The 27,972-nt window shown below is 43.7% G+C and overlaps 1 protein-coding gene across 5 annotated transcripts in view; it reads left to right on the top strand.

The window, feature by feature from the left end:
• The window catches only part of MMP12 (matrix metallopeptidase 12), a 44,412-nt gene extending 20,707 nt beyond the window's left edge, over nucleotides 1–23,705 (top strand). Inside the window, exons 2-11 of one of the 5 annotated variants that reach the window (XM_047824278.1) lie at nucleotides 11,073–11,144; nucleotides 12,328–12,535; nucleotides 13,202–13,350; nucleotides 13,438–13,563; nucleotides 15,839–16,000; nucleotides 16,517–16,640; nucleotides 20,518–20,651; nucleotides 21,013–21,172; nucleotides 22,134–22,237; nucleotides 23,145–23,705. In XM_047824278.1, coding sequence (XP_047680234.1) covers nucleotides 12,342–12,535; nucleotides 13,202–13,350; nucleotides 13,438–13,563; nucleotides 15,839–16,000; nucleotides 16,517–16,640; nucleotides 20,518–20,651; nucleotides 21,013–21,172; nucleotides 22,134–22,237; nucleotides 23,145–23,245 — 1,254 coding nt within the window. In that variant the 5' untranslated portion in view covers nucleotides 11,073–11,144; nucleotides 12,328–12,341 and the 3' untranslated portion in view covers nucleotides 23,246–23,705. Of the gene's footprint in view, nucleotides 1–2,352; nucleotides 2,535–10,734; nucleotides 11,145–12,287; nucleotides 12,536–13,201; nucleotides 13,351–13,437; nucleotides 13,564–15,838; nucleotides 16,001–16,516; nucleotides 16,641–20,517; nucleotides 20,652–21,012; nucleotides 21,173–22,133; nucleotides 22,238–23,144 lie in introns of those variants that run through there. The other 4 variants (XM_047824277.1, XM_047824275.1, XM_047824274.1 and 1 more) reach the window with 4 other exon arrangements.
• The last annotated feature ends 4,267 nt before the right edge of the window (nucleotides 23,706–27,972 follow it).

Genomic DNA, 27,972 nt, shown 5'->3' with positions numbered 1-27,972 from the left:
CAGTGCTCTTTTTGTCCTATGGAGATGGGAACGGGGGGGGGGGGGGGCGGTGAAGGCAGCTCTTGGCTGGAGTTTGGGATTACGTTTTGCCATTAGAACTCCAGCCAACAGGCAAGCATCAAAGGTGTGGGGAATTCAGATTGTGTGCATCTGTGGGGGAGAAAAATTTTACTTTGACATTTAAGATTCTTCTAACTAGACTAAGAATCAGATTGACAGGAGACAGATTCACAGGAGAAAATAAAATTTAATCTCGTTTGTGTGGGGAACCCACACAGACATGAGATTCTAAAGGCAGTCAGGCACAGTGAGGTATAAACGTCATCCTGGAAAAGCAGAAGGCAGTAGAGGTAGGGGCCTTCAAAGGGGAGGAATGAATTCACAGGAGGATGAAAAAAAGGACATGTTTAGTAACAGAATTTGCTGGGTGATCAGAAAGAGTGGGACGCAGAGAAGGCTTTGAACAAACAGGCCTCGCCGGGTTCCTCCCTGTCCACTGTCACTCGTTCATATCGTAACGCAGTTATGTGTGGTGACCGTTGTCTTCCTGGAACAGGTCCTCTCTATCCTTTTAGGCAGTGAGGGGGAAGCTCAAAGTTTCTTCCTGATCGTTTCAGCTCAAAATAATCTGCATGTCAAAGTGACCAGTGTCAGGGGGACCTGTCCTTGTCCCCTACACATCATTGAATGATCTGGGTTTAAGGAGGCATTATGCCCATTGTCGCTATCAGAATGAGAACTGAAACAACATCAACAGTGACAGGTGGCATGACAGTCTGTGAGAATAAAGGGACCCGCAAGTGATAAGAGCTTACTAATCAGGTTGCATGGAAGGCAGCAATCGCCTGCTAGAAGCTTCTAAGCTCACACATGTCGGGATGTGCAGGAACATTTGTCCAATGGCCCGTGAGGTCCCTCGCTCCTTCTACAGAGAAGGGGGTGGGCATCGCCTTCTCAGCTGCCTGCTTGTTCTGTGCTACAAGCCCGTCATCTGCTACAGGCCACCACCACAAGGAAGAGGTCTGGAGATTTAGGGGATGATTAGGACCACAGCAGAATCATCTATGCTGTGCATGATTTTTCTCAATTTCAAGAATTCTTCACCAGGGACCAAGGCCACTAAAATTATAAGTAATTTTAAAAAGATGAGTACATTTTCCTAAGAGGTTTTATCACTTTGCTGAGGTTTTTTTTTTTTAGTGATTGAATTTTATTTTATTTTATTTTATTTTATTTTATTTTATTTTATTTCATTTATTTTATTTTTATTTATTTTATTTTATTTATTTATTTTTTAATATGATGTATTGTCAAATTGGTTTCCATACAACACCCATTGCTCATCCCAACAGGTGCCCTCCTCCATGCCCATCACCCACTTTCCCCTCTCCCCCTACCCCATCAACCCTCAGTTTGTTCTCAGTATTTAAGAGTCTCTTATGGTTTCCCTCCTTCCCTCTCTGTAATTTCCCCCCCCCCTTCCCATCCCCCATGGTCTTCTGTTAAGTTTCTCAGGATCCACATGAGTGAAAACGTATGATATCTGTCTTTCTCTGCCTTAGTTCACTTAGCATAATACCCTCCAGTTCTATCCATGTTGCTAGAAATGGCCCGATTTCATTCTTTCTCATTGCCAAGTAGTATTCCATTGTATATACAAACCACATCAGAGGTTTTTGAAGACACTCGTAATCTCCAAGTGTTCTGAGCCACTGCTCCACAAAAGTCACTAGACAGCCATATGGAGAAGAACAGAAATTACTTCCCAAATCTGTGACCCAGAGGGAAGGCAAGTGCTCCGGTACTGTGGATTTAGGATCCCCTTCCCTTCTGTGGAGGGAAGAGCTGGAAACAGAACACACATGTGCCGGTGAGAAAAGCCTTGAAGAGTGCAGTGCACCTAAACTTTGGAGTATAGTAATGGGATGTTTTAAGGGCGGTCTGAATCTATCCTGGAGGCCTTGGAGGTGTTTCTATGTGGCAGTCATTAGTGAGAAAAGCAAGAATCAGAGAAATGTAATATAATTCCATTTCATAGAACAAATCATGACAAACTTCCTTCTCCCTTAGATGTGTGTGTGTTCTGTTAAAAGGCAAACCACAGGCCCACAGTGGCAATGGCATTGCTTACACTAACACCTCACTCAGTAAACTCAGACTTAATACCTAACTTAACTACAGTTTGAAGTGTGCCCGGAGTGTGACCTTAACCAGCCAGCCTGTAATGTCCTGGTCAACACAAGGAGGTAATCTGCCCCTTGACCCCTAGGAAGGCAACCTCGCCTAAAACAATACATCCTTTGCTAATAATTTCCTTTTTCCTACTCCTGAAAACACTTTCCTTTTCTGTAGCTCTACAGAGATCTTCTGTAGAGCTCCCCTCTACATGCTGGATGGGATGCTGCCTGATTCATGAATGGCTTTTTAACGATACAATATGATCAAGAAGGAAAAATACAGAATATATATAGAAGGAAAAATATAGAAGTCTGTATCTGGATTGTTAATGAAGAGGAACCAGAGAGCAGGAAGAGGTGAGTTATTCAGTGGAGAGAGAAGAAACGAGGGGCACACGTGTGAAACACACTAACAAACAAGTCCCCTGCCCTGAAAAAAGAAGGTGTCCGTAATATAAGTTGCATGCACGGTATGAAGTCTTCTGAATGGACTTAGCTGCATGTGCATTTACGCACAGAGACATGCAAAGCACAGCGACTACAGTAGCAGTGATCTCACGCATGGAACGTCGACTGATGTTCTGTTCTTCATGTTTCACAAAGTTGAGCCCCATTCTTTTCCTTGTATCTTTTGTAGTTCAAATATTTTATGACTCGCATGCGTTATTATATAATCAGAGAAAAACATTTAAATTTCCTTGTGATAAAATGAAAAATATTGGCTTATTTTTATTTCAGGTGGCAGTTCTCATTCTCGGTGTATAATTCCAGTAGCCATTAAATTAATTATGTTCAGGGGGTGCCCGACTCTTGATTTCGGCTCAAGTCGTGATCTCACAGTCGGTGGGATCGCGTCCCGCGTCAGGCTCTGCCCTGTCAGCACAGAAATTCTCTACTTGGGATTCTCTCTGTCTCTCTCTCTGCCCCTGCCTCGTGCTTTCTCTCTCTCAAGATAAATAACTTTAAAAAAGTATTATGTAAAGAACTTGGACATAGAAAGCACATAAATCCTGATCTCTGTGTCATGTAACTTGTTTGGGCAGATTCAACAAGGAAATGGCATGTCGTTGGCACCAAAGGACTAGATTAAAAGTTGCGATGAAACCCACTAAGTCCACATTAGTGGTGTAGGGGAGGCAGAACTTCACCTCTATTCACCTTAGGCGTTCAGCCGGAGCTCTTGAACAGTAAGAGAGACTTCCCAAGAGAAAAGCAGCAGCTGTGGACTGCACACAGCAAAAACCTAGAAGAGAAGTAACTCGGGACGCTGGCTTAGAATCCCAGCATACGTCCATGTTCAACAAAGAATAGTATGTTTGCAGAGAAATGACAAGACAGAGAAAAACGGTTTTAGTGTTCCCAGGGTGGCAAGCTGTGGGAAGGTAAATGTGGGGGGAAGTTAATGGAGTGAGGTTTGTGTGTGCGGGCTCCTGACTCCAATAAAAGGAGGATTTGGATCTTGCCCTTAGGCAGAAAAGGGGGAACTCTTTCTGCCTTTGCCGTTGCTTAATCGTCTTCAGCCCAAAACAGTTTTCATGCCAAAGAGACATATTTTGGGGTGACATAATCTGGTTTCCTTCAGTGGAATTGGGCTCCGGGAAAGAAGTCAGAAGGAGGATCATCTGCTCGGTCCCAAATGTGGAAACGAGAAACAGAACGTGCTAGAGGCTTGAGCAGGGCTTGAAGCAAAGGAGTGGGCTTCGTGGGTGGTGTGTGACCAGAACATACATGTGGACAGGCACCGGAAGGCCAGCTTCCCTGGGGCTGATGAACAGCAGGATTGGTCTTTCCAGAAGCAGACAAGAATGTGATTAGATGTATAAGGGACCTTCTTGAACTTCCTTGATGGATGCCTAAATCATGGTTGTTTAGACATTATTGTCACTCACTGTGAGATATTTTCCATTTGTAAAATGAATTCTCAGCATGATTCATGCTTCCTTGCAGGACTTATTAATCATCTGATCGAGTTGGTGTTGGAAAGGAGGAAGCTCCTTGCTGTCTCCACAGAATAGATCTTTTTAGGGCCACCTTGGGTTGGAAATCCCAAGAACTTTGTTATTCATAGTGAAACTAAGATATGAAACTTGACTTCATGAATTTCCTTGGTGCTAAGGAAGAGCCTATCTTTCTCTGTGTTTGTCTAAGTTACATTAGGTAGCCGTCATGCACAGAGAGTGTTCCACACGGAATTTTGTAAAGCCATGCCCAGGTGGCTTCATTCGGTTCCTCCTTGTGTGTGTGTGTGTGTGTGTGTGTGTGTGTCCCCGTTCTTCTTTTTGCCTTCCCTTCCTTAGGTGCCCTCCTTCCTTTCCTCTGTGTGGGCCCATGTCATTGTCCAGCAGGATCCCATACGGTGCACTTGTGGTCACGACCCTGGCATATCCCAACTTTGGATAATAAGACGGCTTCCAATGGAAGAGTCCTCACTCAGAAACCGTCTCCCTCACAGGCTAGTTGTGCTGATTCCGAATCTTCCAGTAGAGACTGGTTATGACTGCACATTTTTCCAGCCGAGAGTCTTAGGTCAATATTTTGAAGTTCTTTATGTCTTTTAGAGTGCTTTATGGCAATGAAAAGGTCCATGATACTGTAGCTCTTTCAGGGGACCTCGAACAATGTCTGGTAGAAAAGTTTGTTGAAAGGTAGCTGAGAGCAGGAGAGGCTTCCGAGGGCTCTAACTTGTTTGGATGGAAACGGCTCAGGAATTGAGGTGGGCAGGCATCTCAATATTTCATTAAGTTTGCCTGGGATCATCCCTGATTTAAGGACATGCGTAGACGAGAGACTCCTGCTGCGGAAATGTGAGCCCGTGCCTCCTCTAGGTCCAGGCTAGAGGACCCAGAGGACCTGGGCTATGGTGACACCTCCATGTTTCTATTTGAATTCCTCTAAACTCAGATGCCTAGGTATTGACTGTTTAGTAACACTATCCTTTTGTGTTCTTTGAGGGCTAAGACAGGGTCTACAACAATCGCTAGTTTATAAAATATATACACTTTCTGGAAAAGATAGACAAAACATTCAAAAAATTATGCTTAAAGTATGCTGATAGCAGCAACGATGATGATGGTGATGATAGGCCACACCCACTCTGCAGAAAGGATCGTGTTAAGTAGCTGGTACATGTAGCCTGCATGAACCTCAGTCCAGCTGTGCCAGGTACGATGCGTTTTTAAATTTTTAACTTCAAGTCTGAGCTTCCACATCATTGGGCTGGCAGGAAATTCAGTCAGTCATGCGGGCATTCTGCGCCCTCCGTATCGATTCGCCCAGCCCGCGTGCTCTTGACTTTGGCCTGTGGCTCCTGTGGCCACAGGACCCGGACCCCTGAGGGGAGCCAGAGCCTCAGGCCCGGGGTTTCACTTCGTTGCTGCACCTTGCGATGATAGCTTCTGTGGTCCCACCTCATCCCACTGAGCGGGGCCCAGTTCATCATGGTGCCCGGAACCCATAGGCTCCCCAACCACCTCCGGCACTGGCTCGGTGAAGAAAACATCCCTCTCTTCTCAAACGGTAACCATTTCGGGGGATTTCGATTCTTGGGGAAAAGTCAGAATGGGAATATATGTTCAACGTCACAAAGGTTGAGGCAAAAACCACAGAGTTGGCTAGCGGCTTGGGTGGAGCTTGAACGAAAGGAGAGAAACGTAGGAAAGCATCACGTAGTTTAAAAATTACCTTGTCCCAGTCTCGAAGGGAACTGTGCGGATTCTCTCTAATCTCTTCCCCTCTCTCTCTCCACTGGTTTGTTTTCCCTCTGCGTCGATCTGGCCCACAAACACAGCCAGTCCGTCTTTTCTGCGGATGCAGATACTTTTCAGTGACGCTTCAACAGCTCTGCCTTCTGTGGCCTAAAGAGTCTCTCTGAGATCCAGGCCTCTGGGCTTGATGTGCTCCTCCAGAGACTGCCTAGATCAGCCGTGAGGTGTCGTGTCAGGCCAGGCAGAAGTGGTATCAGAGGTCTGGTACCGACCCGGGAGTGTGGAGTATGTGCCATATAGGACATACATTCTCAGCGGAGCAGTGCACTCCTCAGTGGGTGAAATTGGTCCCTGGGGGCAAAAAAATCTTATTTTTTATGTATAAAGGACAGACATCCATGCGGCATATGAACAGATACAGTTTAAAAATTTTTTTTAACATATATTTATTTTTGAGGGACAGAGAATGAGTGGGGGAAGGGCAGAGAGAAAGAGGGAGACACAGAATCCGAAGCAGGCTCCAGGCTCTGAGCTGTCAGCACAGAGCCTGACACGGGACTCGAGCCCACAAACCACGAGATCATGACCTGAGCCGAAGTCAGACGCTCAACCGACTGAGCCACCCAGGCGCCCCTGAACAGATACAGTTTATCTCTGGTGTGAACATTTCATGGGGAAAGGTCTCAACTGTCTGGTTATGGGGGGCCCTGCGTGGGTGGCACAAGAGGTTACGGACAGACCGTTCAGGTGCCGGGAGCAGTGCCCGGCGGTTCCGCGCATCGTCTTATTTCATCCTCCCAACAGTCGTTTATGGATCTGGGAGCTGCATGTTAATAACTTGCCCAAAGCCACACAGTGCGTAGGTCGCGTAGCCGAGGTCGGAGGCCAAGTCTCTTTCCCAAGCTTTGAACCTCCTGTGAAGCCAGGCCTTACAACTGAAGCCAGTGGGGAGATATCTGCGTCCTTATCTCCACCCCTGGGTATTTACCGTGTTGTTGGAGAGCAAGAACAGGAAAATAGACAGCTAACAGCACGCGTGTTTATGTTCTCACACTGTGTCTACTCTGTGATGTGCGCGTCAGACATTGGCTTCCTGCTGCAGTTTGTGCCTTGGCTTATGGTCGCTTGAGGGGGAGCAACTTGCAGGGGGGAGGAAAGGGACCACGGAAAGAAACCATGGCGACCTTGACCTTCCGTGTTTCCTCCCTCTGCGCCCCTTCTGTGGGCTGCACCCCGTGGGGCCGGCCCCACTCCCGAACCCAACACGCTCTGGGTTTCTCACCAACACGCCACAACCTCCCACTTGGGGTTGGTGAACTCAGCGGTACGATGCGGGGCCGAGCAGCCATTTGAAGGCAGCAGATTTCTGACCAGTCGCTCTGACATTCTCTGCCTTAGGGCTTAGTAGCAGCTCCAGGTCAGGTCAAGTTCCGGGTCATTCTGGAAGAAGGTGGAGGGGACTCTTCAAGCTGTCTCCCCCACCAACATCCACTCTTCCCCAGGCTGTTTTCGATTCAGTGCTGGATGTACGTGGATAGTCTTGTGGGTGAAAATTGGTCTTTAGGTGAACTCTTCTCCCATGTGGAAAAAGTTAGCGGGTCTAACCCAACCCTAACATGACCGACATTCAGGGACAAGAGGGAAAGGGAAAAGGCGAAGAATGAACATTTTCGAGGTGCTGTCATAGGAAGATAAATGCTTTTCACGCATTATGTCAGTTGTTCTTTACACAACCTTAGTATCGTCCCCACTTTACCCATGAAGGAAACGAAGCAGGGACACGGAGAAGTTAGGTTTAAGTGCACACAACTGGTTGACTCTTCACGTCGCGCTTCTGGGGGGTGCTCTGGGCCAGTTCTTGGGGGGCTCTGGCAGCTAGGCACCTTGGCAGTGGCCACTGCCCGGGCCAGGGCAGGGGGAAGGGGTGCCGAGGTGATTCTCCAGGGATGGACGGGGCCTGCCACCTTGCTGGGCATCCAGATCCCCTGCGGCGTCTCAGGCTGTCTGCTTCCTCCGGGCCCCACAGCAGCCAAGGGGAGAGCGTGGCTTCAACGGAAAGGACTGAGGGCATCGCAGGGACACGCGTAGTGGTTTGTGTAGTAAGATAACCCCGGGAAGACAGAAATCTGCAGAAAAACCCGTGAGGTGTGACAGAACCACGGCTGTTGTAACAACAAGTGAGGACAGTCAGGAGACCTCCCTGATGCATCCTCAGGCAATTCACTTCCTTTCTCTGGACTCCCAGTTTTTCATCCATAAAAGGAGAGGATTAACTAGCTGAAGTTTTCTCCCCGCAATTGGTGAAAGGGTCAGCTGGGGGATTTTTTTCTATATTTGGGGAACGTGTCTCCTCCCTGGTCCTCACCGATGACCACACTGCCCTTTGCCTCTAGATCCTTAGGGACGACGCCCCGAATAGTTGAAGGTGATTATATCGGGGACATGCCTCGGAATGTCCTGGTATCTGGCTCAGGAGGGAAACAGTGTAATAGGGAAGCTTTGTGCTATTGGATCTGCTTTTCAATAAGAAGGTCTTTCCAGCAAGTTGTCCCCGTTATGAGGGTCTCCGACCTGGGGTACTTTCTGTACTTGCGTAGACACACTGTTCTTTACAGGGAGCGTTGCCCTTGATTCTGACCCCCCTCAGTGCATCCCCTGGAAGCCATGTGCCTGCTGGGACCCTCAGCTCCCAGGCTGGGCCTGGATCACAATCTTTTTGTGACCCTAACGTGGGAGGGAGGTCTGGACATGCACGTGATTTCCCTTCTCGTCCCCAATACCACCCTCTTTTAAGTGTCTCGCCTAAGCGTGCAGTAAAGGAAGCAAGACTTCCTGAAGTCTCACTGAAACCATAAGGTGTGTCAGGCATTAGACTAAGTACTTTTCCCTGTAATTTAAGGTAACAACTCTGCAGGTAGCTGCTATTTTTATTCCAGTTTCACAAACGAAGACATTAAGTCCTAAAGAGATCAGTGATTGCGAAAGATCGTGACATGAGCTCAGATTCTCAAGCTTGTTGACTTGACCCCAGAACCTAAGGTCGCACCCCCTGTAACATTCATTGGCTGCCCAAATGGCCCTTATCGCTCATACTTAACCCATTTGGGGCATTTGATAAGCCAAGACCAGAAACTATTACAATTTGAGTATAGGGTTTTGGTTTTTTTTTTTTAATGTTTGTTTATTTTTGAGAGAGACAGATGGGGAGCAAGTGGGGGAGGGGCAGAGAGAGAGGGAGGGAGAGACAGAGTCCCAAGCAGGCTCCACGCTGTCAGCACAGAGCCTGATGTGGCACTCAAACCCGAAAACCGTGAGATTATGACCTGAGCTAAAGTCGGACACTTAACCTACTGAGCCACGAGCCACCCCAGTTTTTTGTTTTGTTTTGTTTTTTGCTTTTAAAGACAGCTTCCAGTGAGGACATTTTTCACTTCCTTTGTAGTTGGGCGGCTTTTACCTTGTATTGTACATCCTACGCTTTCTAGACTTCCTGAAAGTCTTCCCCGTACCCGACCCCGTCCTGCTTAGGAATATGACGGGTTCTCGTGTGCTTTCAAGTGAGGTTTAGGGGCATACCTGCTGTGTAACAACGGCTCCCACAAAGACGGTTCACTACTGTTGTTCTGCCGGCCCTATTCTCCAACGAGATTGCTCCATACCTATTTCTTGAGCACCTACTAAACTCAAGGTGGTTTTAGGCACCAGAAATACAGGCTGAACAATGCAGCCAGGCCCTGCCCTCGTGGGGCAACGCTCTGCGGCCAGAGAACCAGCCCCTCCCATGTTTTCTCTAAATCCCATGTTCTGCTGCTTCCTAGCCAGACCATCATGCTTCTCCAATGATGCTTAAGTTCAGTATCTGACAGAACTGCCTTCCAATACTTCTGCTTGATCCTCGTTTTCGTGGGGCATACAGCCTCACCTGGGTGCACCCTAAAGGTGCATGATGCTCTCCTTTTGGGCCAAGAGAAAGGACATGAATATTCGTCTATACCACTGTAGACGGGTAATACAACTATGCGCTGGTATTTATAATACACCGTCTTGTGTAATCATCACAAAAGCATAAGGAGGTGAAGATTATCAGCCTCATTTCGGACGAAACAGCTGAAGCTCCTAGAGGTCAAATCAGAGAGCCTGAAAGGGCAGAGTTGGAGGTGGGATGCCGGCTGTAGGGCAGACACATCCCTTGTTTTCCTGGAGCATCAGCCTCAGGGAAGTGCTGGGGACCCACTGGGAGGTGGGTGAAAGCACTGGCTGAACCCTAACCCAGTGTCATGCGACCCCTCCACCACCAGACCGTTCACACAGAATCGGGGGACAGCCCCACCGCTCACGCTTCCACCATCGTGGTTTATTCCTGGATTCTTAGATGGAATCTAATGCTCGTCTTCGAGCATTCCCTACTGACTGAGAGGCAGATGCTGTGCGAACAGAGCAACCACATCAAGGGAAAAGGGGGGAGCTGAGCGGAGAGGGAGATCGATTCCGGGAGCAAACGTTTCCCCCTACACAGTTGACCTTAAGCTGCTGACTCCAGCCAGTTAGGGAGGCACGGGGATCCGCCTCTGGGATCTGTCTCCACAGCCTGCACACAGAACAAAACATCAAAGCATCGTGATGTTACAGACTTTTCCTTGTTCAACACGATGTCTCCATACATCACAGTTCTCTAGGGAGCTAGACTCAGCTTGGAGAGGATTCTTCCAAGTTAGAAAAAAGGCCTTTATGCATCCAACTTTTTACATGTTTTTTAAAAAGCTTATTTTGCCTATAATAAATATAAGGAAATTATTATAGCAAAAATTCAGACACTGAGCTTTCTAGACCTAAGTTTCTAAGTTACTGTAACATTGTAGTGCTTAGTGGTCCTCATATAATGCCTTATTTCATAGGGCCTCTTTATTTGGAGGAAATATACTCTGAATTGCCTGAGTCATGAGTTCGGTGCTAATTGACCCATTGTTGGTCCTAGAAAAATATCTGTGCTTGTGTTTGCGGGTTTTTGCGATAAGTCAAGGGATGATATCAACTGTGAGTCACTCAGGATTTCATATTCACAGAACAGGGCCTAAGGGCTATATAAGCAGGGACATTTGAGGAACTTTGCACGGAGGAGGAACCGGGTTAGTTGGGGAGAACCCTCCAGAAGTGGAGAATGAAGTTTCCTCTGTTGATGCTGGTCCTACAGGCCACTGCCTCTGGAGCCGTTCCTCTGACTAACTCCACAGGCTCTGAGGAGAATGATGTGCTCTTTGCTGAAGTAAGTACTGACCCCACAGCATTTATGCAGCCTGACTTTTGTCTTCAAAATTGATCGCATTGACCATTTTCTCTTGACACGGACTAGCTGCAAACTGGTTTAGGCGGCTCTTTGCTTTGAACGCTGTATTTTTCTTTGCCAAAGACGAATGTAGGAGAAGTACTGGTTTTGCAAGTTTTATAAAATTGGGGGAGGACTTTGTTTCTTTTGCTAAAATGCTGTGGCCAAAGAGTTTTAGTTAAAAAATGATGGGAGTCGTACATCTGGTCCGTGTTTTACAATCATCGTTTAATGTCATTTAACAATCTGAGGTTTAAACAGTGGCTTCATTATTTAACCACTTCAGCCCACCATGATCTTTCAAGACGACTTGTTACCTTCAGTCATCCCAGCTGTTTCTTCACGAGCTTTTTTTTAAAGACAGGGTTTTTGGGGGTCCCTGAGTGGCTCAGTGGGTTAAGCAGCCGACTTCGGCTCAGGTCGTGATTTCACGGTCCGTGAGTTCGGGCTCTGTGCCGACATCTCAGAGCCTGGAGCCTGTTTCAGATTCTGTGTCTCCCTCTCTCTGACCCTCTCCCATTCATGCTCTGTCTCTCTCTGTCTCAAAAATAAATAAACGTTAAAAAAAATTAAAAATAAAAAACAGGATTTTTTTTTTCCATTTGTCTCTTTCCTCTAATTATGAGTTTGGATGCTCTCCCCGTTTTCCAAGACTCTTTTCACTTTGAACTTGTCGTGGTTGTCCATTGTGTTGAGCTTTGGATTTGTAAGCAGGAAAATTTTATCCCAACTTAAACTAATAATTTGTGCATCCTGACAACGAAGGTCTTGCTCTTTACTTGATGCTGTGATGTGCTAGATGCTGAAATATATTTTAAAAAAATAGAAGCCCGTTCAGAGAGGTAGGGAGACATCAAGGTGTTTTCAGCGGGCTTCCAGCAATCAATATCGCTAATGGTTTATGACTTCACCTTGACGGCACAGAAAATAAAGATTTTTTTCTCATTGTAATTAATTGTCTGATACCTGGTTCAGAAGCATCAGTGTACCGTTGAGTCATATATACAGAGGTGCCTCAGAATCCTTTCTGTGTGGTAGAACGTCTAACTAAAGTAGAGCATCTAACGAAGTACATCTTTCCAGAGGTACCTGAAATCTTTTTACGGTTTTGTCATGGATGAAGTTCCAGTGACAAAAATGAAAGTCGGTCCGAACTTGATGAAGAATAAACTTCAAGAAATGCAGCAGTTCTTGGGGCTGAAAGTGACTGGGAGACTGGACGCCTCTACTCTGGACATGATGCACATGCCCCGATGTGGGGTTCCTGATGTCCACGAGTTCAGGACACTGGCAGGGAGGCCAGTGTGGAGGAAACGCTTTCTCACCTACAGGTAACGTCGTGGCGGTTTTCTCCTTTCCCTGAGGTCTGACTTCCAGAAGCCCGAACCATTTAGATATAGCCCCAAGTCTGAGAGTAGGTGAGAAGCCTCTCTCGATTGTCAACGCCATCCCTGTGTTAAAATTCGTTCTTTCTGGAAGGGGGGATTGTTCACTCAAAGAGGGACTGTTTGGCTTGTCCACCCAGAGCGGAGTAGAAAGCCTTCAAATAAAAGGAGAATTAAGCTATATCTATGATAAACAAGAGACAGGAGAGCATTTTATAGGATAGTCAAGATGGATAAATCCAGACGTCTGGGAGTGGGGACAAAAGGCATAGGCTTCTATGAATGTAAGTCCTTCGCAGAGAAAACCCATAAATCATAAATGAGAAGAAATCCAGTTAGATTCTGTTTCAGGAGGAAGCTGTCCAAGGATACATGTTTTAGTAGTTAATGATGTGGGGTTTGGTTATCCAGAGTATCGATTTACGAGGTGATTCTTTCTCCAGCGATGCAGACAGAAGTGAGGTGTCACAATAAGAACTAACACATGGTTCCCATATATTTCTCTCCCTCCCTCTCCCTCTCCCTCTCCCTCTCCCTCTCCCTCTCCCTCTCCCTCTCCCTCTCCCTCTCCCTCTCCCTCTCCCTCTCCCTCTCCCTCTCCCTCTCATACAGAATCAACAGTTACACTCCTGACATGAAGCCTGCAGATGTTGACTATGCCATCCAAAAAGCTTTTCAAGTATGGAGTGATGTGACTCCCCTGAAATTCAGGAAAATTCACTCAGGAGAGGCTGACATTATGATCGGATTTGCCTCTGGAGGTAAAGGAGGTGGACTTCTTTCATCTGTGTCATTGGCACGACCTGTTGTCTGTAAAGAAGGACTAATTGTCTTTACTCTTTCAAAAGCTCATGGAGACTTCAATCCTTTTGACGGCAGAGGGGGAATCATAGCCCATGCTTTCGGACCCGGACCCGGTATTGGGGGAGACACACATTTCGACGAGGCTGAAACCTGGACTGCGAACTACAGAGGTAGGCAAAAATAAAAGCTCACCCGGAGTGTGAACTCGGGAAGCTGAGAAGCCATAGTTTGGAAAGGTAAAAGCATTTAGGCGGTCAGTTCTTGACGGCACAGTCCGTGAAGTCCAGCAAAAGCAGATGCCAACCCCGGGCATACAGCCGTCCTCATGTACGTGGTCATCCACACATGTCATCATATGCTGACGTTTCCTTAGGTTTCTAGTGGCGCAGAAAGATGAAGTTCTATAATAGAAAGTTTAGAAATGCCTGTCGCAAAACACAAGGTTATATGGTCACATAGTCTCCTGAGCTTCCGGGATAGAAATTTCAGGATGCCCGGCTGACCCTTGAGCAAAGCAATACCTTGTGTGTATTTATGGAGGAGGCTGTAACTCACCATCCCTCTCAGGCAGTTGGGGAAGAGGAACAACTACTCTCCCCTGTTTGAAGGAATCACTACCCATTGGAAAATTCAAACCATCCTATCACAAGCCTTCCTAATCTCTCTGTGGGAAATTCTATGCCGTATGACTGATTCACGAGGGAAGTGATTGGAAAGAAGGTCTTCAAGAATGAGCTCCTCTCAGCATCCCCCTCTCTCTGGCCGATACTACATGCATTGGATGGCAATGTTTTCACAGACCAGAAAGGCTGTTTGTTTTAGTCTGATGCATGCCCCAAGGCTTATTAAGTTCTTTATCGAGGAGTTTTGCACTGAGACAAAAAGCACACAATGGGGTGGGAAACAGAGGACAGACAGACACCCAGGATTTTGAGATAAGGACCGGTGGTGGTCTTGTGTGCAACACATTACAGGGATGGAGACTAGGATAAATTTAGGATTTAGGTCAAAATGTAATAGGTTTTGTTTACTTTTCCCGGTTTTAGGCAGAATGCAGAGAATGACAGTCTTTGGTTCTTTCTCATTATTGGAGAGAAGTGAGTTAGTTGCTCAGCCCAGTGTTAGAGGGAATGCTTAGGGGGCCTGTGTTCCTGAAGACCCCCCCAGAGATGCTCACTCTTGGGTACTGGCCACACCCTGCAGCTAAATGGCGTGTGACTCTGGGAAAATCTATTTTTCTGAGCTTCAGTTGTGCTGTAGAAAAAGAAAGATAAAAATGAAGGCGTGAGAGTAGAACAGAGATTTTAAAAAAAATCATAACAGTCCGGAGCTAGTCAAATCTTCTGAAAACTGAGAATTGTGAGAGAAATGACATGCCCCTTCTCTCTTCCCTACAAATGTGCATCTCTCTAGAACATACAGAAAAAATGAACAGGTGAGACTGTAACTTGGTGACGTCACTGTGTCTACATTGTAAGCATAGACTTTGCCTTCATTTTGAGTCATGTATAGTAAAGGAACTTTTGAGCCAAGACATTTAGATTTGATTCTTGGTTCAAGCCCTTAATTTGGTCCATTAATCTTGCTGATACTGTGTCCTCGTCCGTAAATAGACTGAGTGCTGGCTTCCTTTCGAGTTTCGCAAGGAACAGACCGGGTATGATACATTCCTTGGTGGCTCAGAGGACCTGGAACTTAATTTGGCCTTTTATTTGGGTTTAGTAAAGGATGGTTAGTAAAGACATTTCCATATCCACTGAAGTCTGATCAAGCGTACCTGCGGAATGGAACGGGGATGTTGTAGAAGTGGTGAGAACCAGTAAACACAGCGACAAGACAACATTCTAGAAGTGTTCATGACAGAACACATGTCATGTGAGCTGCTGCTGTGATCCTTTTTGCCCCCAACGGGAAATTTGATGGTGTGGAGAGACATTTTTGGTTGTCAAAGTGGAGGGAGTATGCTACTTGAATTTAAGTGGCAAACCCGAGGGCACCTGGGTGGCTCACTCCGTTAAGCGTCCGACTTTGGCTCAGGTCATGATCTCGTGGTTTGTGGGTTTGAGCTCCACAAGGGGCTCTCTGCTGTCAGCACAGAACCTGCTTCAGATATTCTGTCCCCCTCTCTCTGCCCCTCCCTTGCTCACGCTCTCTATCTCTCTCTCAAAAATGAATAAATGTTAAAAAACAAGAAAGAATTTTAAGTGGCAGACCCAGAGATTTCTAGACATCTGTGATACACAGGACACCCCTAACAACAAGGGATTATCTGGCCTATAAAGTCAATAGTGCTGACATCAAAAAACCTTATGTAAGAGAGAAAGGAAATAAGTAAAGTATTCTCAAATGCGTCCCCTTTCATTGTGTCAGATTTCAGTTGTGTCATTGTCCTCTGGATGCAAATATATTTCACTGCTCTTTTCCCCCCCTCTGATATCCTCTTAGGCACAAACTTGTTCCTAGTTGCTGTTCATGAGATTGGCCATTCCTTGGGTCTTGGCCATTCCAGTGATCCAAAAGCCATAATGTTCCCTACTTACAGTTATGTTGACCCCAACACCTTTCGCCTCTCTTCTGATGACCTACGTGGCATTCAGTCTCTCTATGGTGAGTTGAATTTCTTTACCATTTTGCTTCACAGAGATACTCACTCTCATGAATAGTCTCATAATATCTGCATCTGAAAAAACTTTAACATGGATCTTTTCTCTTGAGCCCCCTGAAAACCCTGTGAGGTAGGTCACCCAGATATTATCTTCATTTTACAGAAAAGCATAGAGACCCGGTGTGCTAATGCCAGTGACAGGGGCAGATTCTGAGTCTTCTGGCCTCAAGCGTGTTCTTTCTGTCCAACATACCATTGTCTTTGACGAAGGCACACAGAGAAATAATCTGACCGGAACAGGAAAACTGGAGTGATCAGATTTTTCTCCTCCCATGATGTTGCAACCACGTGGGAGAAAGATCTTTATTGTATGCTTCCTATGAATATTATAGGAAGCCTAAGTTGCTTTTTATGCATTTCTCATCCCAAAAAGTGAATGTTGTAAAAGAATGATGCTTCCCTTTAGCAGCTAAAATGCAGATTTTTTTCCCTAATGCTTCTTGAAATGTATTTTACAGGAGGTCCAGAAAGGCGCCAACCCCCATCACATCCTGACAGTACAGAATCGGCCACCTGCAACCCCAGTCTGAGTCTTGACGCTGCCACTACTGTGGGAAATAAAATCATTTTCTTTAAAGACAGGTAGAAGAATCCTCCTTACATCTAGCCAATATGGGAGGCTCTGTCCTTGGATTTATATTGGGTTTTTTTTGGTCAGAGAATCGTGGAAAATGATGGAGAATGACGTAGATGAAAATGAAGAGGGACTTGGACTGAATTCTGTAGGAAGTAGACAGCCTGAAGGTTTTGAAGGAAGAGAATGGTGTGGTTGTATTTGTGTTTAATGATAAGATTAGTAAGTAAAAAAAAAAAAAGGATTTACAGTACGAATCTGGGGTGAGGAAAGACAAGACAGGAAGAAGTGGAACAAGGCTTTTTTTAATCACAGGTAAAAATGGTTAAGTCTGGGACTACAGGTGTGACAGTACCTATTAAAAGTCTTGATTCTTGATTACAGAGAAAGTAATTCCAGGATAACTTAATGGTTTCTGCCTTAGAGCACAGATTGAAGCAGGTATTGGAGGTATGAGGAGTGGAGAAAATTAGTATTTGATGGACGGGACAAATATTCTCCATTTTTTAAATGGAAGAGTAATTGACATACAACATCGTATTAGTTTCAGGTGCTCAACACAGTAATTTGATATTTATGTATATTACCAAAGGTCACCAGAGTAAGTCTAGTTACCATCTGTCACCACTTAAAGTTCTTACAACATTATTGACTGTATTCCTTATGCTGTACATTACCTGTCTGTGTCTTACTTATTTCATCCCCGAAGTTTGTGCCTCTGAATCCCCTCCAGCTATTTTGTCTACACCTGACTGACTCCCCTCTGGCAACCATCAGTTTGTATCTGTGAGTCTGCTTCTCTCCTGTTTTGTTTGTTCATTTGTTTTTATTGTTTTGTAGACTCCACATCTGAGTGAAATCACATCAATCTGCATTCCCACCAACGGTGCGTGAGGGCTTCCTTTTCTCCACATCTTCACCACCACCTGTTATTTCTTGTCTTTTTGATGACAGTCATTTCGACAGGAGTAAGGTCATAGCTCGTTGTGGTTTTATTTGCATTTCCTGATAGTGGTGTTGAGCATCTATTCATGTCTCTGTTGGCTATCTGTAGGTCTTCTCTGGAAAAATATCTGTGCCAGGCCTCTATTTTTTTTTTATCAGATTGATTTTTTTTTTAAATATCAAGTTGTATGAGTTCTTTATATATTTTGGATGTTAACATTTTATTGGATATATCTCCGGCAAGAGTCTCCCATTAAATAGTTTGCCTTTTCCTTTTGTTGATGGTTTCCTTCACTGTACAAAAGGTTTTTAGTTTGATGCAGTCCCACTTGTCTATTTGTGCTTTTGTTGTCCTTGTCTGAGGGGACAGATTAAAAAAAAAAAGTCTCTAAAGCTAGTGTCAAAGAGCTCACTGCCTATGTTTTCTTCTAGAAGTGTTATGGTTTCGGGTTCTACAGAAAAATCCATTTTGAGTTTTTTTCTGTATGTGGTGTAAGAAAGTGGTCTGGTTTCATTCTTCTGCATGTAGCTGTCCAGTTTTCCTGACACCAAGTGTTGAAGAGACTGTCCTTTCCCTGTTGTATGTTCTCAGCTCCTTTGTCATAAATGAATTGACCATATAAGTGTGGGTTTATTTCTGCGCCCTATATTCTGTTTATTGATCTCTGTGACTGTTGTTGTTCTAATACCATACTGGTTTGATTAATTTTGCTGTGTAGAAATCTGGAGCATTTTACCTCCGGCTTTGTTCTTTCTCAAGTTTGCTTTGGCTACTTAGGATCTTTTGTGGTTCCATACAGATTTTAAGAGTCTTTGTTCTAGTTCTGTGAAAAGTGATGTAACTATTTTGATAGAGATCTCAATCTGTAAATTGCTTTGGATAGTATGGATATTTTAGTAATATTTCCTCTTGCAATCCACGAGCATGGAATGGATTTCCATTTATTCGTGTCATCGTCAATTCTTTCATTAGCATCTTAGAAGTTTTCAGAGTACAGGTCTTTCACTTCCTTGGCAAAATTTATTCTGAAGTACTTTATTTTTTTGATACAATTATAAATTGGAATGTACTATTAATTTCTTCTGATAGTTTATTATTAATGTACAGAAACACAACAGATTTCTGTGTATTGGTTTTTTATCCTGAATCTTTACTAGGTTCACTTATTAGTTGTACTGGTTTTTTGGTGGTGTCTGTAGGGTTTTGTATAGGTAGTATTATGTCATCTGCAAATAGTGACAGTCTTACTTCTTCCTTTCCAATTTGGATGGCCCCCTTTTTTTTCTTGCCTAATTTTTGTGACTAGGACTTCCAATAAGAGTGAACTTTATGGTCTTGTTCCTGATGGTAAAGGAAAAGCTTTCTGTTTTCACCATTTAGTATAATTCTAGCTCTGGGTTTGCCATGCATGGCCTTTATTATGTTGACATATATTTCCTCTATAACCATTTTGTTGAGAGTTTTTATCATGAATCACTGTTAAATTTTGTCCAATTATTTTTCTGCAGCTATTGAAACGATCATACGCTTTTTAGCCTTCGTTTTGTTCATGTGATGTATTGCAATGATTTGTGGATATTGAACCATCCTTGCATCCTTGGAATACATTCCACTTGATGGTGGTATATGATCCTTTTGATGTGTTGTTGAATTTGGCTTGCTAATATTTTGTTGAGAATTTTTGTATCTATGTTCATCAGGAATATCGGCCTGTAATTTTCTTTTTTTGTAGTGCGTTTGTTTGATTTTGGTATCAGAGTAATGCTGACCTTGTAGAATGAGTTTGGGAGATTCCTTCCCCTTCACTTTTTTTTTTTTTTTTTTTGGAATAATTTGAGAAGGGTAGGTATTAAGTCTTCTTTCATTGTTAGGCAGGATTCACCTGTGAAACTGCCTGATCCTGGATTTTTTTTTGTTGAGAGCGTTTGATTACTCAATTTCATTTCTGGTAGCATCTGTTCAAATTTTCTATTTCTTTCTGATTCAGTCTTGGAAGATTGTATGTTTCTGAGAAATTATATCCATTTCTTCTGGTTGTCCAGTTTGTTCATACATAATTGTTAATAGTAGTGTTTTGTGATTGTTTGTATTTCTTTGGAATCCATTGTAACTTCCCTTTCATTTCTGAATGTATTTATGTGAGCCCTCTTTTTTTTTTTCCTCTGGTGAGTCTGGATGAAGGCTTATCAATTTTGTTTATCTTTTGAAAGGCCAAAATCTTACTTCCATTGATCTTGTAAATTTTTTCTCAGTCTTTATTTCATGTATTTCCACTCTGATCTTTATTATTTCCTTCTTTTACTAGCTTTGGGCTCTCTTTGCTCTTTTTCTAGTTCCTTTAGGTGTCAAGTTAGATTGTTTATTTGGGATTTCTCTTGTTTTTTTTGAGGTAGGCCTATATCGCTATAAACTTCCCTCTTAGAACTGCTTTTGCTGCTTCCCTAAGAGTTTAGACTGTTATGTTTTCATTTTCATTTGTCTCAAGGCAATTTTTAATTCCTTTTTTGATTTCTTCATTCTTTATTGGTTGTTCAGTAGCATCTTACTCAGTCTCCACATATTTGTGGGTTTTTTTTTCCAATTTTATTCTTGTAAATGATTTCCAGTTTCGTTATTCTCCATTCTTGAGATCCCAAAACTGGACATTTAGGTTGAATAACTTCATTTAGATTACAAAACTGGTGAATGAATTGTGGGTGCAGGTGAAAACCTAGATCCCTTGAAGTATCAAAGCTTGCATATGGTGGTTTGCCCATTCAGATCATTGTTATTATGAAAGACTTGATTAAGGTCCTTTTCTCGTGCTCCTAGAGAGACATTCATGGAACAGAATGTAAGAATATTGAAAAACAGCATTGTTTTAGGTCATTCCCACTGAACATTTCATGGCTCTTGAGTCTACAGTGATTTTTTAACATGTTTTAAATGTTTTTCATCAGATACTTTGGGTGGAGGAATCCTGAGAGTCCAAAGAGCAATATTAGTTTAATTTCTTCTTTCTGGCCAACCTTACCATCTGGCATTCAAGCTGCTTATGAAATTGGAGACAGAAATCAAGTCTTTCTTTTTAAAGGTAACTCTCATGTTTAGTTTGCTATTGAGTGTACTTCAAGGAAGAGAATACATGAAAGAAATACTACTTATTTTTATAAACATAGAAAAAAGTACCCCAGATCTAATTAATGGTGAGTCTGAACTATGAGCCAAAAATAGCTTAAATACCTAGATAATGTGTAAAAATTTCAGGAAAAGTTTGTCAAATATTGACCATAATACTTGTGAAAAATATACAGAACCACTGGAGACAAATCATATTCAAGAACAAAGAGCAGTATGTTTTAGAACTATAGATAAAGAATGACATTGTAGTGAGTCAGTGTTTCTGTGACTCTTTTTATATGACTCCAGTGTATTCTTTTTCTTTATCTTCACAGATGATAAGTATTGGGTAATTAGCAACCTAAGACCACAACAACTCTATCCCAAGAATGTACGTTCTTTGGGCTTTCCTAACTTTGTGAAAAAAATTGATGCAGCTGTTTTTAATCCACTTCTCTATAAGACCTACTTCTTTGTAGGTAATCAATATTGGAGGTGAGCTTTAATGATTGGTTATTTGACTCCTAAAATTTGTGGAATGGGCAGGGAGTGGGGTTTTCCAGTAGGTAGTTTTTCTATTTAAATTCCTAAGGATCCTTGACCTTCCTAGAAGAGAGATCAAGAGAACATACGTCTGGAATAGTTAATTATCATCCTGGGTCAGTTCTCAGGACTTCTGGATTCTGATTTGTAAGATGGCACACGATGTGTTTTTTTTTAAAGGAACACTTTAAATAAAATGTTCCATTATTGGGGCGCCTGGGTGGCGCAGTCGGTTAAGCGTCCGACTTCAGCCAGGTCACGATCTCGCGGTCCGTGAGTTCGAGCCCCGCGTCAGGCTCTGGGCTGATGGCTCAGAGCCTGGAGCCTGTTTCCGATTCTGTGTCTCCCTCTCTCTCTGCCCCTCCCCCGTTCATGCTCTGTCTGTCTCTGTCCCAAAAATAAATAAACGTTGAAAAAAAAAATGTTCCATTATTAATCATAGTGCAGACACATTGGGAAATAGTGGTATAATGTACAAGACCTAGAATTTGCACAGTCTTTTTAGGGAGTGTGGGTATTTTCAGATTCCTTTTCATAACCTTGGACCCAGGAAGACAAAATGAGGAGACCATCTTCTGAGTGACAGCAAATCCTACAAGGTCTTCCCTAACAGGAAATTAGACAGTCTGGCTCTGTAACGCAAGACCCGGTCCTGATGCAAGCCTTGCACAGGAGCGAGGGAAGTTCCTGACAAGACATTGGGACTCCTATGGTCCGAGTCCTGTGGGGACTAGGAATAAATCAGTGAACTGCTTAGGTCTTTGATCTTCTTATCAGCACAGTTGAAGCCTGTTCAGAAAAATCCTTTCAAGAGAGAATAGGTGGGTTTGGTGGTTCATGTCATAAAATATCAAGGTCTACATCATAAAATCCATTTTTCAGTGGAGGTCCTACTGATTGTTTTTTTGCTCAGGTATGACGAGAGGAGACAACTCATGGACCCCGGTTATCCCAAATTCATTACCAAAGCCTTTCCAGGAATTGGGCCTAAAATTGATGCAGTCTACTATAATAACAGTAAGTAGATTATGGGAATCCCTTTTTAAAACACTGAAGTTTATAAAGGCTCCAAGGTCAGAGGATGTGGAATCAAATCAGAAAAGAACAGAACCCTGAATCTCTCCACAGGGCCACGGACAGAAAATTCATAGTCTGCTTAGTTGAGAATCGGTGGGCTTGAAGAATGAGGGAGCTAGAACCAACAGTTTATTTCTAGGGTGGTCTAGCAGGTGGGAGCATATGGTTGTTGCCGCGTCTATGTGTCTGAGTCTCTGGAGTTGCTGTTCCCATCAAGCTTTGCACTTGTGCAAGTGGGCACATGGCAAGTCTCAGGCAAGCTGGACTCACATACTTATTTGTGCCTTGCGTTTTTTTTCCCTTCCTGGCAGCCCCCTCCACCCTTTGTGGGTTTTCATGGAGCAGGGCTAAGGGTGGGATAAAAAAAAAAAAACGCTGAGCTTGTTTGCGTTTGTGTTGAGGAATATCCTCAGGCAAGGTCAGCCTAAGCAAATTGTTGGCTAGGCCAAGGCGTTTGGCTTCTATGCCAATGCCCCTGTCTGTCTTCCTTTTCCATCAAGGCCTCCGTGTGCCCTGCCTGGGCCCAGTGTCTTCCCTCTCACTCTGAGTTCTCCACCTGGAGTGTGACTTTTCAAAAACTCACCTCTTAATAGTCGGTTTCTAAGACCAAGTAATCTTCTCAATAAAATTACTGAAGATACTTAATGGTGAAATGATGATAAACACATATCCAGGGACAGGATACCCAGTGCCAGGACCCAACGTTTATATTCTCAAATGTCTAATATAAACCATCTATAAGTCTGGTCTAATATAGATATTCTGTAAAAACACAGATGTGTGTTACTTTCTTTTTTTAAAAAATGCAAGTGGGGATTTAAGCTATTCAATGTGTTTTCGTTTTCAGGACACTACTATTTCTTCCAAGGATCTCATGTATCGGAATATGATGTCCTATCCCATCGTGTCACCAAAAGGCTGAAACACGATATCAAGTTAGGTTGTTAGGAAGGGTGTAATTAGTGATGTTTGTCAATTCACTTCAGTTAAATAAGAATTTATTGCTTACTTGCTCTGTGGCCAGCGTACCAGTGCATGCTGGTGCGTTTCATAAAATAAGGTAAAGTCTATAGGCCAGAGATAAACGATCGTACACGTAAATGGTCATACAAATTGCATAAGATTTTTCGATTTTGAAAACCCTCACTGTCAATTTTTACTTGATTCAACTATTCAGCTTCAAAACAGACACCTTCAAGGGGCCATAGACTATCTTGGTCCCTGACCATCCCACAACTGAGACATTATCATGATTTCTTTGCCTTAACTAATATTAAGAAATAATTTGTTTCTGTGGCCATTGAAGGTTTCAACAAGTACATTTTTTTAATTATTTTGGAGTAAAAACAGAATATACCAGGAAATGACAATTAATGTAAGTAATATATAAGTAAATTATATAATTATGGTGATAATGTTATTTTATTCTGTTGTCAGTGTTGACTTTTCTAAATCGTATCTGAAGTATACATATATATATATATTTTTTTTTCTTTTGGTCAAATAAAAACTTTGAAAGAAAGTATTTGGTTTCTGGGAATTTTTTCATGAAAAACTGTATTTTGAAAATAGTTTTGGACCTACTCCTAAATAAAGAGTCTCTACATGAGTGAGGTGTGAATGGGAGTATGGCAAATGAGAGAGGTCATATTTGCCGTGGCCACTTATCTAAGGCTACCTAAATCCCTGGTCTTAAGGCAGGAAAGCATTCTCTGGACTGCGTGTGACCCCGAGGGGCACACCCAGTGTACGACCATGCGCCTGGAGAGAAAAGATATAATGGGAACTTCCTGGTCTCCTGTGATTCCCACTGTGGCTCGAGTCTCCCCATGTGGGCCTTGTAATTACTGTGTCACCTTGACAAGGCATTAAATCTAAGCTTCCCCAAATTTAGTAAAAAGTATTAGAAAGTGTTACCTTCTTTCAAGGTTTTTATTCATTGAGAAAACAAGATACATGATGAGCACGTCACGCTGGTAGCTTGTTCTGCCTAGTGTCGATTTTGTTCGCTGCCTTGACCCACACTTTCCCTATTTCTGGATTGCATATACACATGTTAAAGTTCCAGTTCGTATGATACGGGTTTGTGGAATGCTTGTAGCTTTCCATTTATTTGCACACCATCACTGCTGATGGCAAGATCCAAGCAATAGTGAATCCCATTTAAGCTCAGATGATCCCTTTTGATTAGTGGGAGGAACTGAGGTCAGAAAATATGAGGAGCAGATCGATTCTGGATGGGGATGGAGTTCTCTGTCCTTCGGGGCTTAGATCCATTCTCTGGTAAGTGCTTTTTCAGTATAATACTCCTGGCATTGTCTTTGCAAGGCACAGGGTCAAGCCATTCTGAGAAGGAATGTTATTTCCCCACAGCAAACTACACGCTGGACATCCTTCAACAGAAGAAACTTCCCCACGGGATTAACATCAAAAGAAAACAGTGGTATCTGGGTTGGATTGTCTTTGGCCTTAGGTAATTCAGGGGCAGCCATTTCCCTTAACAGATGAGTGTGTTCGAGTAAAAGCCAAGAGCGTGCCCTTCTCAGTCCCAGCGGCACTCGTGCCAAATGCCTCCACAGATTTACAGGTGGACCCTTCCTCCCTCTACCTCTGTTTGTGCTGCATCTTTAAATTTTGTTTAACAAATCCTTAGAATGGGAACCGTGTGCCAGGCACTGTTCTAAGTGATGCATGCGCGCGCGCGCGCACACACACACACACACACACCTCACTGCTTTCATCCCAAGCTCCAGGCAAATGCTGTCTTTCTCTTTTGTTTCAAATGAAAAAAACCCAAGGCACCGAGAGGTAAACCCAACTCGCCCGAGGCTACACAGTCTTGGAGCTGAAATTCAAAGCCAGTCAGTTTGACTCCAGAATCTGTTATTAACCACCACAAAACCCTGCCTTTTAAAATCATTGCGTGGAGAAAAATCAAAGTACCCACTCTGTACCACTTTGTACCTCCACTTGACCTCTCAGTTACAAGGTCTTTAATACGTCATAAGGATTCTTTGTCCAGTCCACGGAGTATCATTTTGCTTTGGGAAATGTAGTAGTGTTATCTTGCGAATGACAGAGAGCAAATACCCAAGACTTGGAAATGACGATTGTCTTTACGATACAGTGACTCACATTGTCTAGCAGATCCTCTGGAGGACAGCTGATTTTACGAGGGTGAGCACCTCTGACTTGGCATCGACCAGGCTATCCATAAATCTGTAGAGATAGAAATAGTATAAAAATGGCAATAATGCAAATTGTTCCTTTCTGTAGCAATGCAAATAAATGTTACCTCTTAGAAATTTAATTGAGGGGCTCCTGGGTGGTTCAGTCAGTTGAGCTTCTGACTCTTGATTTCAGCTCAGGTCATGATTCTGGGGTTGTTGGATCGAGCTCCATGTCAGGAATTCATTCTCTCTCTGTCTCTCTCTCTCTCTCTCTCTCTCTCTCTCTCTCTCCCCTTCTCCCCCTTCCCTGCTCGTACTCTCTCTCACTTTCTAAAATAAAAAAGTAAATATAATTGATTTCTGCCTTGTAGAAAAGACAACCCCAAACATTACATTTCATAACCCTATAAGATAAATTCATTTTAGGGTCGTCTGGGGGGCTTAGTCGGTTAAGTGTCTGACTCTTGACTTCGGCTCAAGTCATCATCTCATTGTTAGTGGGTTTGAGCCCTGTGTCAGATTATGCTGACAGCCTGGAGCCTGCTTGGGATTCTCTCTCTCCCTCTCTCTCTGCCCCTCCCCTGCGCTCTCGCTCTCTCTCTCTCTCTCTCTCTCAAAAGTAAACTTTAAGAAAAGAAAATTCATTTCAGCGTATCTTACTGCATACGTATTTTTCAAATCTTTCTTAAAACCAATTCCCTCGCTAGTTAGTGAGTTGGATAATATCTCCAACGTGTTCATCTTTTATGTACACAAAAGACACTTTTAACTTTTTTGAAAATTATGCTTCGGCACTAGTTAGCCAACAGGAAGGAGCAGAGGCTGCCCACCATTGGGGCCACCAGGTAGAGAAGCCCCCATGCCACTAAAGCAAATCCTCAACCCAGACAGAACCAGAAGCTAGTCTTCCTGATCCTGTCTCCCTCCTGCCCTCTAATGTAGCGAAGGACGTCACCGCTGCAGAAGAGAAGGGAAAAGCGTGCCACTTCTGGGTGGCAGTCAGTTTGCCCGTTCACTTGTGTTGCCTTCGTTCATTCACTGAAGAATATTTATCATCTGCTGGATTCTCGACCCCGTGATGGGTATGAGGAGCCCAGAGAGAACTGGGAGAGTCTCTGCCCCCAAAGGCACAAAAGATGACAGACATTCTAAAGACAGATTGCCATGTTGTCAAGTGGGTAGAGTAAATGAAGTTTATTTATTTTTTTAATTTTTTTAACATTTATTTATTTTTGAGACAGAGACAGAACATGAATGGGGGAGGGGCAGAGAGAGAGGGAGACACAGAATCGGAAGCAGGCTCCAGGCTCTGAGCCATCAGCCCAGAGCCTGACGCGGGGCTCGAACTCACGGACCGCGAGATCGTGACCTGAGCTGAAGTCGGACACTCAACCGACTGAGCCACCCAGGCGCCCCTAGTAAATGAAGTTTAAGCACAAGATGGAAAACTCCGTCAGTCTCTGCCCAGAAATTCAGGGACACAGAATGCCTGCTGTGGAAAACAGTATCGGAGCTGTGCTTTGAAATATGAGAGAATGTTGTCAGGCAGCAGAGTGTTCAGCTGAGGGGACTGAGAGCAGTGGCAGAAGCCTCTTCAGAGGCCCCCGATGCACAAAGAGTAGCTTTTACAAAATTCGAGCGTGAAATATGAAGGAAGGAATGACAAGAGTTGAGACACCAGACCATGAAGGACCTTTCCTGCCATGAGTTTGACCTTTGTCTCGTAAATGACATGGCCTTATTGGAGGGGTTTAAAATGGAAATGAGCAAATTGCATACAGAAGATCTTTTTTATACATTTTTTTAAATGTTTTTTATTTTTATTTTTGAGACAAAGAGAGAGCATGAGCAGGGGAGGAGCAGAGAGAGAGGGAGACACAGAATCCGAAGCAGGCTCCGGGCTCCGAGCTGTCAGCCCAGAGCCCGACGCGGGGCTCGAACTCACGGACTGTGAGATCATGGCTGAGCTGAAGTCGGACGCTTAACCGACTGAGCCACCCACGCACCCCTGGAAGATCGTTTGTGATGGAAGTTTCAAAAGTAGATCCGAAGGAATTAGGGCTAGATGCAAAGGAGAACAACTTCTCTGCTATCACCACTAGACCATGCGAGAGAAGTGAAGTCATGGGGAGGGTGGAAGTGACGTTCAAGAGGGGATATTATAACAGCTACAAGAGAGAATTAATAGAGTCTGGTGACTGCTTTGCATGTGGGTTATGGCTGAAAAGGACTAATAGAGGATGACCTTTAAGGATCTGGTTTAAGAAATTATCTTGAATAGGGAAGAGACCAGGAAAAGCGGGTCATGGAGAGGGTAGTGATGTGGTTGGTGCAGTGGAGATCATTGGATATGTTGAGTCTGGGAGCCTCAGGACATTCAGAAGAGGATGTCCGATAGACAATGGTATGGCATCCAGGCACAGTAAAAAGGTCTGGATATTATGTGTACATAAATATGACTTGCAAGGAGCATTTTTGTTTCTGGCCATATTGGAGTAATTCTTT

The sequence above is a fragment of the Prionailurus viverrinus genome, chromosome D1, assembly GCF_022837055.1.
Source record: "Prionailurus viverrinus isolate Anna chromosome D1, UM_Priviv_1.0, whole genome shotgun sequence".
Classification (NCBI taxonomy): domain Eukaryota; kingdom Metazoa; phylum Chordata; class Mammalia; order Carnivora; family Felidae; genus Prionailurus; species Prionailurus viverrinus.
Note: the sequence above shows the minus strand (reverse complement) of the source record. Positions and strands in the feature narration are given on the sequence as shown.